The 15685-nt window shown below is 43.4% G+C and overlaps 1 protein-coding gene across 6 annotated transcripts in view; it reads left to right on the top strand.

The window, feature by feature from the left end:
• Positions 1-13842, top strand: part of LOC124224690 (rho GTPase-activating protein 20) — a 156765-nt gene extending 142923 nt beyond the window's left edge. For 4 of the 6 annotated variants that reach the window (XM_069138111.1, XM_046636784.2, XM_069138113.1 and 1 more), the window contains 7 exons: positions 5214-5399; positions 8298-8453; positions 8559-8776; positions 8886-9012; positions 9351-10012; positions 10139-10437; positions 10558-13842. In XM_069138111.1, the coding sequence (XP_068994212.1) occupies positions 5214-5399; positions 8298-8453; positions 8559-8776; positions 8886-9012; positions 9351-10012; positions 10139-10437; positions 10558-11723 (2814 nt within the window). In that variant the 3' untranslated portion in view covers positions 11724-13842. Of the gene's footprint in view, positions 1-2765; positions 2896-5213; positions 5400-8297; positions 8454-8558; positions 8777-8885; positions 9013-9350; positions 10013-10138; positions 10438-10557 lie in introns of those variants that run through there. The other 2 variants (XM_046636785.2, XM_069138112.1) reach the window with 2 other exon arrangements.
• The last annotated feature ends 1843 nt before the right edge of the window (positions 13843-15685 follow it).

Raw genomic sequence — 15685 nt, 5'->3', positions numbered from 1 at the left:
ACAACGTTGATCCAATATCTGTACTCTGGCATAATAATCCGGACGGACGTGAAACCGCAGCTGAATTGCAAACGAACGAACCCTGTCAGGCACGCTTGCATTGCTCGTACGCCTACCTTGTCGCAGTCGATACCTACCAGTACTGAGCAACGAATGCATTGTGTGAGGCTCAGCGCACACGCACGATGCTGCACCCTCTGATGGAAGTCGGTGCAGTGTCTGCCGAGATCAGCTGACCTTGGAAAATATCAGCTGTCGGTAGTAGAAAACTGTCAGGTGGAGAACTTCCTGCCAGTACGAGGTGGCCGAGGAGACTGCAGCGAAGCACAGTCGACAGGGAGTTTAGCAGCAAGGAGTGTAACGGTGCTTCACGGATCGACGGACATACACCCGGAGAGACAACGCCGACCTTCGCCATTCACCACTGAACCTCGGTTACACGTACCATGTACCCATGCATGTTGTACGCAAATGCCGTAAAATATCATTTACGTTAGGGACGCGTCGAACCCCTCGCCCTGGCTTTTTGTAATTGACGTAACAACAAAAAGATGGATAGGGAGAAAAGGAATGAATTGGCGTTATCGATACTTATCTCTCGAATTATGAAACGTTGGTTTATATCAATCGATCGTTGTCACGCTACTGTCGCGAATCTCTGCGACGATCTTTTCGAACGAACCACCTAAGTGGACAGCGAGAATAAGTTCTTGATGATGTTTCTTTTTTTTGAACGACGCGAAGCTACAACAGGTGCTCAAAATTGATTAGTACATAATGTTATACTCTTCAAGATTTATTACACACTGTCTCGATTTACCTTTGAAAATTCCTAGGCGGATATAATATTCTAATCATCTCGGGGCCCGGCTGAGTATCGAGAAGTGGGGATATACAACTTCTCTGGGATTATGATTATGATTTGAACACCTTAAGGATCCTAAGAAAGTTCTTAACGAGGCTTTTTAATACCTTCTCGAAACCTAAACACCATCAACCGCGTCTGTGCAACCGATACGCGAAGATGGATTCATATTTCTAAACTTATCCCCGCACGCTTGAATATCTTTCTTTGGAGCTGGTAATTATATGCAAAGTAGGCTTAGTGCCACATTAGCTTAGCTAGATGGACATAGTTCTATCAAACGCTGACGTCGACCTCGTGCGCTATCGTTGAAAAGAAATAAAATAAAAATGATCATATCTAAACCCCTGAACAATCTTATAATAAAACAATAGTTTCTAACCGATCGGTGCACAATTGGTTGGCACAATTTCTTTCTGCTCGTTACTTCCAGTTTTTCATTGAACTCTGTTTCTCTGAGTAAGTTTAATATACTTGCGTCACGCTGGCAGGAAGTTGTATAAATAAAAAAATTTCTGGGTCAACAACAACAGAGCACTGACATAACTCGAATATTGCGAAATACCGCAGCCTGATCACCGGAGGTTAGGACGATTGTATTATATCTCGGGTCGTTAGGGAAATAGCTCGTTAAAAAAGAAACTTGATGCTTGTAACAGGTGCACAGCAATTTCCATTACATCCACGCAATCGCGTGCATACCTACTGCAGCGAGGGAAAATCATTTCTGCGTTACGAGTGGGCGGTGCTGTGATCTGCGAAACACTTCAGAACTGATAGAATAATAGACACGTGTGGAAAATGGTACTGGTAATAATTCCGACCGATTCATGGATCATCGCGGCGCGGCGTGGCGTTCCGATGAAATTATGCCGTATTATACGTGCTAGGTGAAAGTGTGCGAACGTCAGACCCTATGAACGGTGAGAAAAATGAACGTGAGCTGAAGCCCTGCTCATTATCGTGGTAATGATGGGAAACGGCGATGGATGAAGCGAGAAGAAAATATGGGGAGGAGAACAGGGGAAAAAGAGTGTTTCCTAAACTAACCAGGAATACTAAAACCCTCTCGCTTCAAAGCCGGCGAAAGCTGAAAACGCTGCAACGCGTGAGGATCGCCCGATGTATTATCATAGACTGGACGTTAGCGATTCGTGTTATCCGTAAATATTTGGCGTTGCAAACACGGGGAAGAAACGCGGCCCTCAGTAGTCTCGCATTAGAAAATTCTCATTTCCGCCTCGGGAGACACATCGCGATCAGAGGTGCAGGTTTCATATTTATCCCGTTTCTAAACGCGCCAAATGGGCGTCAGAACTGTCCCAAAGGTAAATGCTGAAACAGTTCGTTCGTTAACTTTCACGTAAATCTGGCCGACGACGCGTGTGAATCACGCCGAGGTACTCAATCTGCACGTGAGTTAACAAACGAGGTGTGTGACACGGGTAGGAGCAGTGAATGATCGTAGAGATCCGTGCCTCGCGAGACGATGTCCATTTCAAAACTGAGAAGTCGAGTGCGTCATCTTAGGAAGTAGTCAGATCTGAATTCGCGGAAGTCGCGGAATCGGAAGTTATGCCGGGGCATAAAAGATGAGCGTAGAAACCAGACGCGGACCAGTCGACAAGATGTAGTCTGTGAGATAGCCGGCTTCCCCGGGTCTCTAAGTGCAAATACCTACGTATAAGTTGAAAATAACCGTGTGCTAATATTCTGAACGGTATACGACTGTCGCTGAAAAAGGCAAGCCTATCATTTAGGATACAGTTAGTTGTCTACGCTAGAGTTGAAAAAAATTATCGTTGTTCTTGTTGATCTCTGAATGTCCGATGCTAAGTCGGGATCGAGGTGCTAACTTCGAACCCACATGTTCTGTTACAAGTACATTCGCTCAATAAACAAGTGTCAAACGAAACGCGTGCATGCCTACTCGTTGTAAAAGAATGTTTGTCAAGCGTGTGAACGTGTTCGATAACGACGACGGTTATGTTTCCGACTACTCTCAAAACTTTGCCAGCATGACGCTGCAGGTGAGTTCGAGTTATTTTCTTTTTCTCTCCTCCCTCTCTCTCTCTCTCTCCTTCTCATAAGCGTACATGTGTAGCAATAGACGAGGGTTCAAGATGGCCCGTTTCCAGCTGAATTAATTCGGCACCTTCTTCCTGTCCTTTTGGAGACTCTTATCACGTCGTCTCTTATGTAGAGAGCAACGGTACACGCCTTGTGCCTTTGTTAAACTTTTTTACCGTGAAGATCTAACCATCGGCGTCGCGCTATTCCGGCACACGCGGGGCGCGTCTCAAGATCCGAATTTTGATCACAAATCACACGCAGTATGCAGGGTACACTTACACCTCCATACTCTCGAACGACGTGCATGACGACGACCGGTTTGAGAAAACCTGTTTACGAAAAAGCACACGCTGTTCTGTTTCGCCTTGTATACATACGGTGTGGAACACCCAGCTTAACATCTGTTACCACAGACTGACCTTGAGGGGAAACGTGTTACGATAACAAACTACCGAATCTAGCACATCCGTAGTACGCTTTACACCTCCGAGTTCATACACACCTGCGCAGGTGATGCTGACTTAAGGAGCGTTCGAATTGAGTTCAATCTGATTCGTGCCTCCTGACATTACCCCATAATCGTACAAAAATATCATCGTGACATGGTCGGGTTTGCATGCGTCAAGGAAAAAGAGTATCTGAAGTACGATGGGTTTGTTGAATATTTCTACAAAGGGAATTTGCTGAAATCTCATTCCCTTTACACCCTCTGCGTGGATCAAATCACATAACAATTTACATATTGTTCATGTTCGGCATATAAGTATTGAAGTAACAACGTTACCATATTTTTTTCATTTAACTACGTCCTACTGAATCCATGCCATCAATTGTTCTCAGAGTGCTAATTTTTTTCATACCTTTCCTATGTACGTACATTCATTCTGGTATGTGTTCGCACGTTACACCCACACCCATGAAGGCATATCGCACCAATACGCGCTTCCTCGTTTAAAAATACGAACTGGGGGGGGGGGGGGGGGGGGCATCGTCACAAAGCAAACTGTGATTCAACCAGTCGTAGTAACACGAAGTACGTATGAGTCACTCGGCGCGCACCGCGACGAAGAAGAGCGTAACTTAGCACTACAATATTCAATATTTGTGTTTACATACATATATTGTACAAAATTCAATGATACGCTACACTGATTTGATTCGGCATATACAAGATGCAGGATGTATTGCCGGAACCGCAGACAAAATTAATAATTTCATATTACCAGATAAGGTCTTTGTCCTTACAGTTAACCGTGATTTCAACTGACTAGCCGAGAAAATAACTCGATTTCTCACACCCGTGCTATCAGTCACATTGCTCGTGGTTTTCATCTGTGGAAGTAGTTTTCATTCTGAGGCTTTTTTTTCCCAGGTACCCCACTATGGTGCTCTTTATTTAAGTTCGAGACCGCGTGCACCTCGGTAGCTTATGGATGGTCATTAACGATCGGAACGATATCATCATCGGTATACGGAGATTACAGCTCGGTTCTCCAGGGCCATCATCATTCATGCCTACTCCGATAGTTTCAACGGTTTGCTTTATCGAGTGCGTTTGATTTTCATCTTTCATGTTGTTCTTTTTTTATTTTTATTTATTTATATTTTATTTTTTGTCGCGCGTTTGCCCGAACCTTTTTTTTCGATTTTACTCTTCTACGGGAGCTTCTTATGTACTTTAAGCTGCAAGAAAAAGAAACCTGCACGGTAGGTACTCACGCGTGAATCCGATCCTTCAATCTGTCAATAATCGCTCGAATGGCTGTCGATTCCGTTGCTCATTACCTCGGCTTTTTGTGGAGTCATCTCTCCGATCCAGCTTCTTTTTCACACTATATACGCACCTTCTTATTCAACTTTAATAACGGGCTTTGTACGCTCTCTCGAACGTCATTATAGATCAAACGCCTGATATCATCTGCAAACCTGAAATTGCTTAATCTTTTACCATTCATATTTATACTTCGGGCATCGTTTTGAACCCGAGAGGTTTACTCAAAGGATATCCCGCAAACCCATTTATATCTTCCGACTCAGCCTGCCCCTGGTCGACTGGATATCCTTCTGTTCTCTCTGTGGGTTCGATGCGAATGATATTAACGAAAAAAGCCGCATCACGAAAAAGAACGAATCTATTGTATTCGTATATAAAATTGCACCCGCAACGGGAAACGATATATTTTCAGACGTATTCTTCGGCTGATAAATCGATAATCAGACGTTCCAAACGAGTTTTTTCACCGGCAATTCAATTTTTTCCATTCTCTCATTCCAGGTGCAGAGGCTCGCGGAATACGAGAGGTACCTTGGGCAGGAGGCCCGAAACGTTGTGGAGAACGGAAATGGAGTAGGAAGCGCAGCGGTCCTACAACGGGGTCAACTGGAGGGTGATCTTCACCGAATCCAGGAACTCTTCCCCGGGGACAATCTGCGCCTCCACGAGCGGGATGTTCTCACTACGGTGAGCGAGCGTGACTTTTACTTTCGTATAATTACAATACACTCCGGGGCTCCGTGCTATTGCGTATTCGCATTGAAAAATCTATGGCTAAGTGCAAAGTTCAGCACAAGTCTCATATATTACCCGCACAATGTATACCCGCAGCGCGAAAATGTCGCTGGCTTCGTGTACGCGGCTCGCACAAAGAGAAAGATATTCAAGTCTCTGTCCCTTCGGAAACTGGTACTTCGAAATCGTGTATGATAATGGGCTAATTATCATAGCTCAACCTCGACCTCGACGCCGCCGTTGGATAACTACGGACACGTGTGCTCGCGGTTCTCCTCGTCTACTGCTGGATTAGACGTGCGCCGTATGTCCCAACATGCTTCCATCCATCCTTCCATCCATCCGTCCGTCCATCCCTCTGCGCTGGTACGAACGTATATCAGCTATTATGAAACCCTTTGTAGTCGTCGACGCGACGCGATGCCTCCACACGAATGACACATTTATCGCACGTGCTCTAGCGACAGGCGGGCCAAATGTGCCGACTAATCTTTCTAATGGTTCGTAATCCCCGGTGCACTGACAACGCCCTACGTAACGCCCAATATGCAAATCGCTCACACCACTATGCCATTGCCCACGCTGCTTACGTTTTCACATCCCGTATCGCCAGGGACAATGCCACCTTCCTTCAGGCGCATCTGCAGTCTGCACTTGCGCCTCGTAATATTGTTTCTATGCCTGTCGGTTGCTTAGCTTTTCACGCTTCTTATACCATTTCTGTTTGGGCTGTATGCGTAGGTGCGAATTGCTCAATTTATAAATCAATGGAAACGGAAATGAGTCGACAAATGTGTAGTTTTGAGATGATCGCTGATGAAACTTGATGCAATTTTGCTGGATGCAATTTCCAGTATTTGTTCATTGCTCAATATAGCTGCTCGCGTCGATGCAATGCACGATTTTCAAGTCAATATTCGAACAAAAATTGGCGCATAATCGATCAAGTCCAATTTTTGATCCAGCTCCTGAATTACGTCAGCTGAATCACGTTCTGCAACGGATACGTACGGGTATCGATTTATCGGTAATGACGTCATTGAGCTACCTATATCGCAATGCAATCGTGAAATAACTGGTTTATGCGGCGCTACCCGATCTCGACCCCGAAGCCTCGTATTACGTTTCAAAGTAACCTCAGCGATTCCGATTATCTCGATTGTAACTAACAAAAAAAAAAAAAAAATCAAAAAAAAAAAACACAAACGAGAAGGAATAATGCTTCTTACCGGTCCTGGAACGAGTTAACCGAGCATAAAGAAAGAATTGAAAAGAGTTTATAAGGTGTAAAATAAGAGAGAAAAATGAGAAGTAAAAGATCGAAGAGCGGGATAACTGCACGTGCGGCGTCGTGTCAAAGGCCGCGTGTCTTTAAAGATAGGGATAAAGAAATTCACGCCAATTTGCCGTTGAGAAATTGCTAGGAATTCAGACCGGCCTCGCGGGTCTGGCTCTACCTTACACGTACTACTGACTCGCGGCGGGACGGGAAAGTATAACGAAGAGCGGAAATAAGGGCACCTAATACCGCTATAATATAGCGTGGCGAACGTCCACTTGCCGCGTTGCACCAGTGCCGTGATCTTTTGCCTATTTCGTCATAAAATTCATGCATCCGATACCTCCACCTCCACCTCCAGCAACAAGGAATAATGAAATTGTACCTTTGCCGCGGGATCGATGAAGCGGTACGGTATCATACCATGGAGATCGGCTTCTCCTGGCGCAAAAGATAAGCCCGTATAATAATGACTCTACGGCGACCTGCAATGCGAGGAGAAAGATATTGCTGTAGCAACAGCAGCGACGGTTGGAGCGCCAAGGAGGCCAACGATCCAGCGAATATATTTTTCATTCTTGTTAACTGTCGGTGCTCCGATATATATATATATACATATTTTTTTTTCTCTGTAAATTCTTTCAACTTTTTTCTTATTCCACTCGGCGTCTTGTCGCGAGTTGGCGGTAAGCTGCATTGAAATTCATTATTACGGGCAAAATTGCTTTCTGTTGTAAAATGTACCCACCTACAATACTCCAGCAATCGCCAATGTGTGCAAAGTTGCCTGTACGCAGTAAAATTTGACCGACACTCTCTTAGTACAGGTAGTACAAAAGTAACTCTGTTCAATTGCAAACGAACAAACGGAAGGTCGCGCCCGCTGCTATTACAGGAAATGTACCATTGTATTTACTCGCGAACCATATAACCATTGTTATGCGTCAATGCTGTGCGCGACAACGAGTAACGACCGTCACACGTCACAGTTTGTGGATGAAATTTGTTCTTTTTTTTACCCAATTTGATGCATCTGAGAGAATCATTTTTACGAAAATGTCACGCGATACTTCTATTTGCCAGTCAAGAATTCGACCTGAGGCAGTGCATCGTGGGGTACCGTACATAGCAGAGACGTGCAACACTCGATCTGATAAGCTTAGGGATCGGATTTATTTTTCGAAAAATCGGCAAGGCCATTTACAATATTTTTCAAACCAATCACATCCTATTACATTCATATGAATATTTCGTGAACGAAACGGAATGCCGCATGGTTTGTCTCATGCAGTGTACTCCGGGTACGCGGAGTATTTGTTGTAACATACGTTTTCCGTTCTGTTCCGTTGATTGGGAAATATATGTGTTTGAAAACTTTCTACTCCCGACGAAAGAAGGAGAAATATATAGAAATACCTTATACCTGTTTATCCAGGGACTGCCTAACCATACTAATGGAATCTACGTCATTCCAGGTCTCGCGACTTGAAGATTTTCTAATACGTACTTGCGCATTCGCAGCAGGTATCTTGAAAAAATACTAACGATTTTCATGTCCAATTATTTTTCAGAAAATGAAAAACTTGATACGCAAGCGGACTAATGGTAGCACTGGACGGCTGACGAGGGTACTTTCACAAAAATGTCTGAACTCGGCTAATGGCGCTCCAGCTCCAAAGTCACCACCGAGAACCTTTCTGCTGGAAACACCTGTACAGTTTACCACCGTGAGTTTATACTACCTACGTGTAATACAAGTCTGCGATTTTATATGCGCATATCTACGTGTCGAGTAGATGTACTGACGTATATTTTTTCGTTGAAATTTCAAGGGAATGCAGTCCCAGGAGAGACACTTGTTCCTCTTCTCGGATCTCCTTCTGATAGCGAAAGCACGAAGTGGCGGTAACTTCAAATTGAAGCAGTCTGTCCGCATGAGCGAACTCTGGTTAACGGCCGGTCATATCGAGGATGTTGCCGAGTCGAACAAGTCTCAGGATACGAGCTTCGTCCTGGGATGGCCAACGACGAACGTCGTAGCGACTTTCATGTTAGTTTACAAGCAATAAATGCTTAGCAAGTTTTTGAAACTATTTCCCGATCGCTCCTCCAAAAGAAATACCATTTTACACATTCTCCGCTTCTTCTTTACCGAACAGGACCGCTGCAGCTAGAGATTTGTGGTGGGGACGGCTTACGGAACTCGTGAGAGAGGAGAGCATGAAGGAGCCTCCAGACACGAACATTCAAGTCGTTTACCACGACAGCGATACCAACACGGAATATGTAAGTACACATACCTGCTCCTTCAAATATTAATGCAACGAAACATTTTTCACTTAGCTTTATTTACCGCGGGGTCATGCTACTCGCCTTCGACGCATTCATTTTCGACCAACCAGCTCGAGCACGTTGTGTTTCTCTCTTGTTTCTCACATACAAGCTTCGAGCTTTTTTCATACCCCAGATATCGAACCGAATACTCACACTTCGCATACTTTTATAGATGTTTTGCCGAGTAAGTTTTTTCGCTCTGAAAACTGAAAGTCATTGCGTAGAACAGTCTCTACCATTCATTGTCTCATATCTGTGATAACTGACGCCGAACCTTTGCTCGATTACAGTGCAAGACGATCATGGTTGGGCCAGAGATGACCGCAGGCGCGTGTGTCAATCTAGCAACGCGTCTGCTGGACCTCCAGGGACCGTTCCAGCTTTGGGCTAGAACGTCATCGGACGAGTCCCCGTACCCGCTGATCGGACATGAAAGACCGTTCGCCATCAAGTTGTCAAACCTGCGGCACACGATATCGGCAGAGGAGGGCTTCGACCTGGAACACTGCAACAAAAGCGGCCACGACAACTGCCACTTCATACTGAGGCCCGTTCTCAAGTCCCCGATAAAGAAGAACAAGTCGAAGATCTCCGGCCTCTTGAGGAGATCGCTCTCCCTGAACCCCAGCATCTTCGGCGTGAATCTTTCGAGGCTCGACGAAAACGGACTGCCGAAACCCGTGCTCGTAATGCTCCAGCAACTGTTTGCAAAGGGCCCCTTCACCCAGGGAATCTTCCGGAAATCAGCCAACGTCAGGATAGTCAGAGAACTCAGGGACCAAATCGAGTCGACGGGGGATCCGAGCTGCCTCGAAGATGCCCCTGTGATCGCGGTCGCGGCACTGCTCAAGGACTTCCTGAGGTCACTGCCCGACCCCCTACTGACGTCACACCTGTTCCCACTCTGGATGGCGAGTCTGGACACTGCTAACTCCGTACAAACAATAAAAAGGTGAATTATCTGGCAAGACGGTGAATGTCTAAGGCATGATTGCGCTAACGCGATAGTTGCGGGATTTGATTAACGCCTTGTTACGGCGAGTCTTTATTACAACGTTTTTTCTCATTTTCGTTACAGCATTTTGGACCGTCTACCCAAGGCCAACTATACCCTCCTCTCCCACTTGATATGCGTTTTGCATCACGTTGCCAGACGGTCGAAGCACAACCTGATGTGCGCTAGTAACCTCGGCGTCTGCTGCGGACCCAGCCTCCTTTGGTCTCCCAGCCCATCCGTTAATCAAAGCAGGGCGATACCGGCGCTGACCGAAATGCTCATACGCCACTGCGAGACCCTCTTCGGCGAAGGAGTCACCCAACTCCTTGGCGAAGAGAGGAGCGACAGCGGTGCCGAGGAAAGCACCGATAGTCTACACTGTAAGTCTAACTTTGATATTACGCAATTGTGTCCACCGCGTTAGTCGCTATGACATGAAATGTAAATGTAAATTTTAAAGCGATGTCATTACGAGTGCATAATAATTTGGTTTGTTGCAGCAGGTGGTCTTTCGTTGGACAGTTTAGACCTGACGGAACCGCCGCGAAAGGATCACATGTCGTTATCCCGGGACTCGGGTCTCACCTTGTCGGACTGTCAATTGTTCATCCCAGAGTCGCCGGTCGGTTCGGAAGATTCGACTGTGAACGCGTCGACATCGAGCTTCGACAAGACCGTGATAAAGGAGGACAAGTCGAGTAAATCTTACGTGCGAGTTTATAGTGGCTGGGAGGAGCGTATGAATGGTTACGCGTCTGGGAACCAGAGTAACGTGAGTCAAAACTTCCGCGAGGACAAGGGCAACGCGCATCCGAACCCGAATTTCCAACGTCAGGACTGGCTCAGAGCGCAGCTGAAACGAACGCCGAGAACGAAGCTCGAGGAGCAGGAACAGCGGAAGGAGAGATTCGAGGACAAGGATATATACCGGAGAGATTTCATGCGGCAAGATTCGATGAAGGAAAACGTCGAGAACTGCAAGGACATGTTCAGGTCACAGATGGATCTTGCGCAGGAGATGCGGGTCGAGTATGACAGGCTGTCGCAGCAGGAAGCCTGCACCGAGCGAGTATCGATACACGACTCTGAGCAGGATCTGAACAGCCGTGACTCACCCCTGTCCGCCGACCGGTACGACTTCAAGAAGGACCATTTTGCCGATTTCAAAAAGGTCAAGTCCGAGGCGTACATAAACAGAGAGTCGCCGGTGTCTCAGAACGGCAGTTATCACTCCGGGAGCGACTTGTACGAGTTCAAGAAAGTTAAAAGCGAGATATACGTGAATAAAGAGTCTCGGAGCGAGCACTATGAGTACAATAAATCCGAGAACAATATATACGGCAACAGGGAGACGATAAACGACATTTACACCGCCAGAGAGCAGGGTGATCTTTACTCCTTCAAGCAGGCCGAAGCCATCGACATTTACGGGGATGAGGACGACGGCGAGCGCACTTGGCCCGATACTCCGCCGCCGCTACCTCCGAGACTCAGGCATCTGCCACCGGTGCATATGAGCCTCGATGACAGGCACAAAATCGCCAGCAGGTCCAGGTCTCTGCCTCCCCCGCCCCCCTACCGACCCCCGCCGCAGCCCCGTGCCCCAATCACGACGAGACATCTTGGATACCCGAGATCCATTGTGGATGACGAGAGCTACGTTTAGGGGTCTTCGTTGTATATACCTATAGCTTAGCGCGATGAACGCGTGATGACATTTTTATGCGAATGATCAAACTTGCGCCTCAGATGTAATATTGCCGTCGTCGAACTCCAATTCGTGCAGGGAACTGATCTATATAATTGTTGTATTATGTTGGTCGTTTTTCAAGCCGCGGTATGAAATCAAAAATTAGTCATTCGATTATCTCTGTTTGTAAGATTGATTTTTCAAGCCTGGTTATCGGGTGTCTGCAATCAATGCTCTCACCCACGAGGTGGTTTTTCGAATTTCTTCATGTATAAATACTATACGTTACATATACACGACTTCGGCCTTGGACTGTTTGAACTAAGAAGGTCATTGTTTAAGGTTGATGATAAGGAACCAGGCGGAGTATATATTTTACTATAGATACTACATATGTAGTTATCTGGCGGATTAACGTTTTATAAATACATACAATACACATACACACACACACACATATGTATCACACTCGAAACAGTTAAGTTTGTTCACATTTGATTGTCGAAATACGTGGTCCTGCAGTGCGATGGTTCACCTAGTCTAAACTCAGAAAACGTCCGAAAGGATATTTAGAAAGAAAAGTACTGAATATATACTTCGATGTAAGTCTAGATCACAATATAACAAATAGGCATAGACATATTTTTCACCTATTGCGGGATCTGCCCTTAATGATAATAATAATAATTATTACTATAAAAATAAAAATTATTATTATTATTATTTTAACTATTAATATTATTATTGTTAAATGAATAAGAATGCTCCAAAACTATAATGTTATGTACACATGTGTCTTTTATATATTTAGAGAATATTGTATTCAGATTGTTGATATATGTAGTGTACGCGATAAATCACAGCTTTTTATACTGACAATGAGTTCCAGGGTGCTTCCAACCTTAACATACTTATTATTACAGGTAAGATACTCGTATATATGAAAATTATAATTAAGCTTAAGTTAAAGATATACTGACAAGACTCGAAACGAGGTAATATACGATTTTTATTTTAAAATATAAGTTATGTGTTTATATATTCTTTTAGGTGATCAAGCCCGAAGTAATGTAATGACAGAGAGTTATGACAGGTATAGATGAATATCAAACAAATTTTTAACATTGTTAATTCTCACTTTTTTACTTCTCTTGACACAGGATTACCAGTGGTCTAATTATTTTCATATATTTTTGTTCGTCTAATGAAAATATGTATTCGTTAAAACTTATTAAATTAAGGATTTTCCCGTAAATTTCGGCTTTCTTCATTAAAGAATACGAACACACGCACAGTACGGTGTCATAGAAAAAGTTCACACTGCTGTATTTCTATTATTATTTATTCCTTTACAATCACCCAAGTCTGATGTCTCCAGTTGCAAAACCAAGCCTTTCGGAAAATAGATTTCAGCAAGCTCATTTTTATTGAAACAGTTTTTTTTGGAAATGAAACGATATTCTAAAAGTTTATTCGTGAAAGATACACATCTACAAATCTACTCTAACGACGCATAAATTCGACAACTATTTTCCTCAAATTTTCATCAAAAATTACCTCTACTACTCTATTTCAGAGAGTCATGTTCATACACCGAAGATGCGTTCAATTGAAACGAAAAAGGAGTTATGCAATTTAGACACCGTATAGATATACATATATATTATGGGCAGCCACTCAAATATTTATTCGTCATCTTGCTTTCGTTTTTCGACCGTGCGGAAAAAATTCAATTATGACCAGTCTTGTCTACACATACAATAAACATGACAGTAATTATTATCAATTAGTTACATGAGACAATAGGTCTTTATATTTAACACATTTAGAATGCTGCTTTGTACATGGGACGAAGTTATGTGCGAATAATCTTAAAAATATACATTACAGTTTTATGTGAATTAAATATAAAGGATTATTTTCCGATTTTTCGTTTGTAAATAATATACGTTATTATACATATAATACTACTGTATAATTTTATATAATTGCTAAATTTATAAACATTCACACCGATGAATATGGACAACGCCGATTGAATAGTTTATGTATACTCCTTACCTAGCTAAATTATACGACATATTATCAAAGTAAATATCTTTCGTATTTTATACTATCGTTGTTCATTTTCAATGCTTCTGCAGTACATTAAAGGATTTAAAACATGCGGGAAGATAAGGTATCTCAGTAGCGCATTTACGCGCGCACATTGTGTACACGTAATTGCGGATCTGTAAAGAAAGACAGAAAGGTAGGTAATGAACGTAGTCGCCGAATAGATTTGTTTTTGTTTAAAATTGTGAAATATTTTATGTACCCTAGTTTTCCATTATGTGTAAATGATTTTAGGGTTACGAGTTAATAGTTCGATGATGAAAATTGAAAAATCATGCAATTCGACGAATTTGCAAGTCTCCAATTAGACAGACCTCTAGAGAAAAATTTGAAGGTATCTTCATGGACCCATTTTTATTCGACATTTCCATCGGTCCAATGTATAAACACCAATTTCTTTAAAAGTAACCATGAATTCGTTGATTTAGAGTGAAGAGCAGCTGCAAAAACACTCTTTGGACGACAGCTTAGATCAAAAACCGATCGAACGAGCTGTCTACTTGCTAATGTAAGTTGAATTCAAAATTAAGCTTATATCATTCGATACGAATCGGCGAAGCATTAATACAACATGGAAGACTTATAAATCTTCGCATGCTGCACGCACACTGCCGAAGTCGTATTCGATACGATTCAGTGAAATTGGAAGTTTTTGTCAATCAATGAAAGGAATCACTCAACTTTAACGCTAATGTTCATCTGTCTATACGTAATTATACATTGCATGTAGTCCATATGTGCCTGTAACAACCACGTGTCGCTGCAACGGCAATCGGGTTTTTGTCTACATGGGTTTATTGTTGGGCATATCCGTGATCCCAAATTCTCCGAGCACATTTATATACAATCGTGCACTGCCGGGGCGTTTTTTAATTGAATCTCTCAAGGTGCACAAATTCCGCCTCTTGCTAGCTAGGGCGGAGCATGAAACGTGCGCGGGAAAAAAACGACTTTCAATGGAAGATGAGATGCGAATGGAATATTAAAAATTTCTAACAGCCACGTTGGAACGTATTCTAGGAAATCTGACGGGTCTAAGCTTTACAACAATGGTAATTGTACATTAGTAGATTTTCCTGTATTTGATACTTTGTTAAAAACTTTTAAAAAAAATTCTCAAATTCCATCAAAAAAATTTGCCCGAATCCGCTGCGATGCGTTGTAATACTTATAACTCTACAATCTGCACAAAATAGCATAAATAGAGATATACTGTGAGTTTTTACAATGCAAAAATGGTTAACAATTTTCTTAAACAGGATAGATAGAACTATTTAGACCCCGTATCACGATCGGTTTTGCATAATAGCAATTCTGTACCAGGCGTAACGTAACACGTGCTACCCTAGCCATGGTAAGTCCGATACATTTGAGCATGTAACATACATACACACATACTTATGGAATTACAGTAGAGTCGATTCCGATTAGAAACTGGACCAGCTGCAATAGAAATTCTTGTACATACCTGCGCCTATAGTCAGGCCGTACATACTACGAATATAATACGCGTGTCGGTTTCAAATCGTGGAACGGTGCCGTGTCCAATGCATACCCATACGTATGTTCCTACGTTACGTGCAGCAATCAGCGGTCAAAATACTGCTGCGACAAGTTACGGTTGGGGGGGTCCTTTGTGAACTCTCTAGATATACGTGCATGTACTAATCTATTGCCAAGTTACTACGTAAGAAGTATGCACGGGTACGCATACGCATCTGTGCGTCAAGAACTCACGTGAGGAAGTCAAATAAAGATGTAAAAAAATAGTCCCAGCCGCGGCGTGTCGGAGATGCACGAAAGGACTCGGGTGAGCTCGTGAT

The sequence above is a fragment of the Neodiprion pinetum genome, chromosome 1, assembly GCF_021155775.2.
Source record: "Neodiprion pinetum isolate iyNeoPine1 chromosome 1, iyNeoPine1.2, whole genome shotgun sequence".
In the NCBI taxonomy this organism is placed as follows: Eukaryota; Metazoa; Arthropoda; class Insecta; order Hymenoptera; family Diprionidae; genus Neodiprion; species Neodiprion pinetum.
This window is presented reverse-complemented; position numbering and strand designations above follow the sequence as displayed.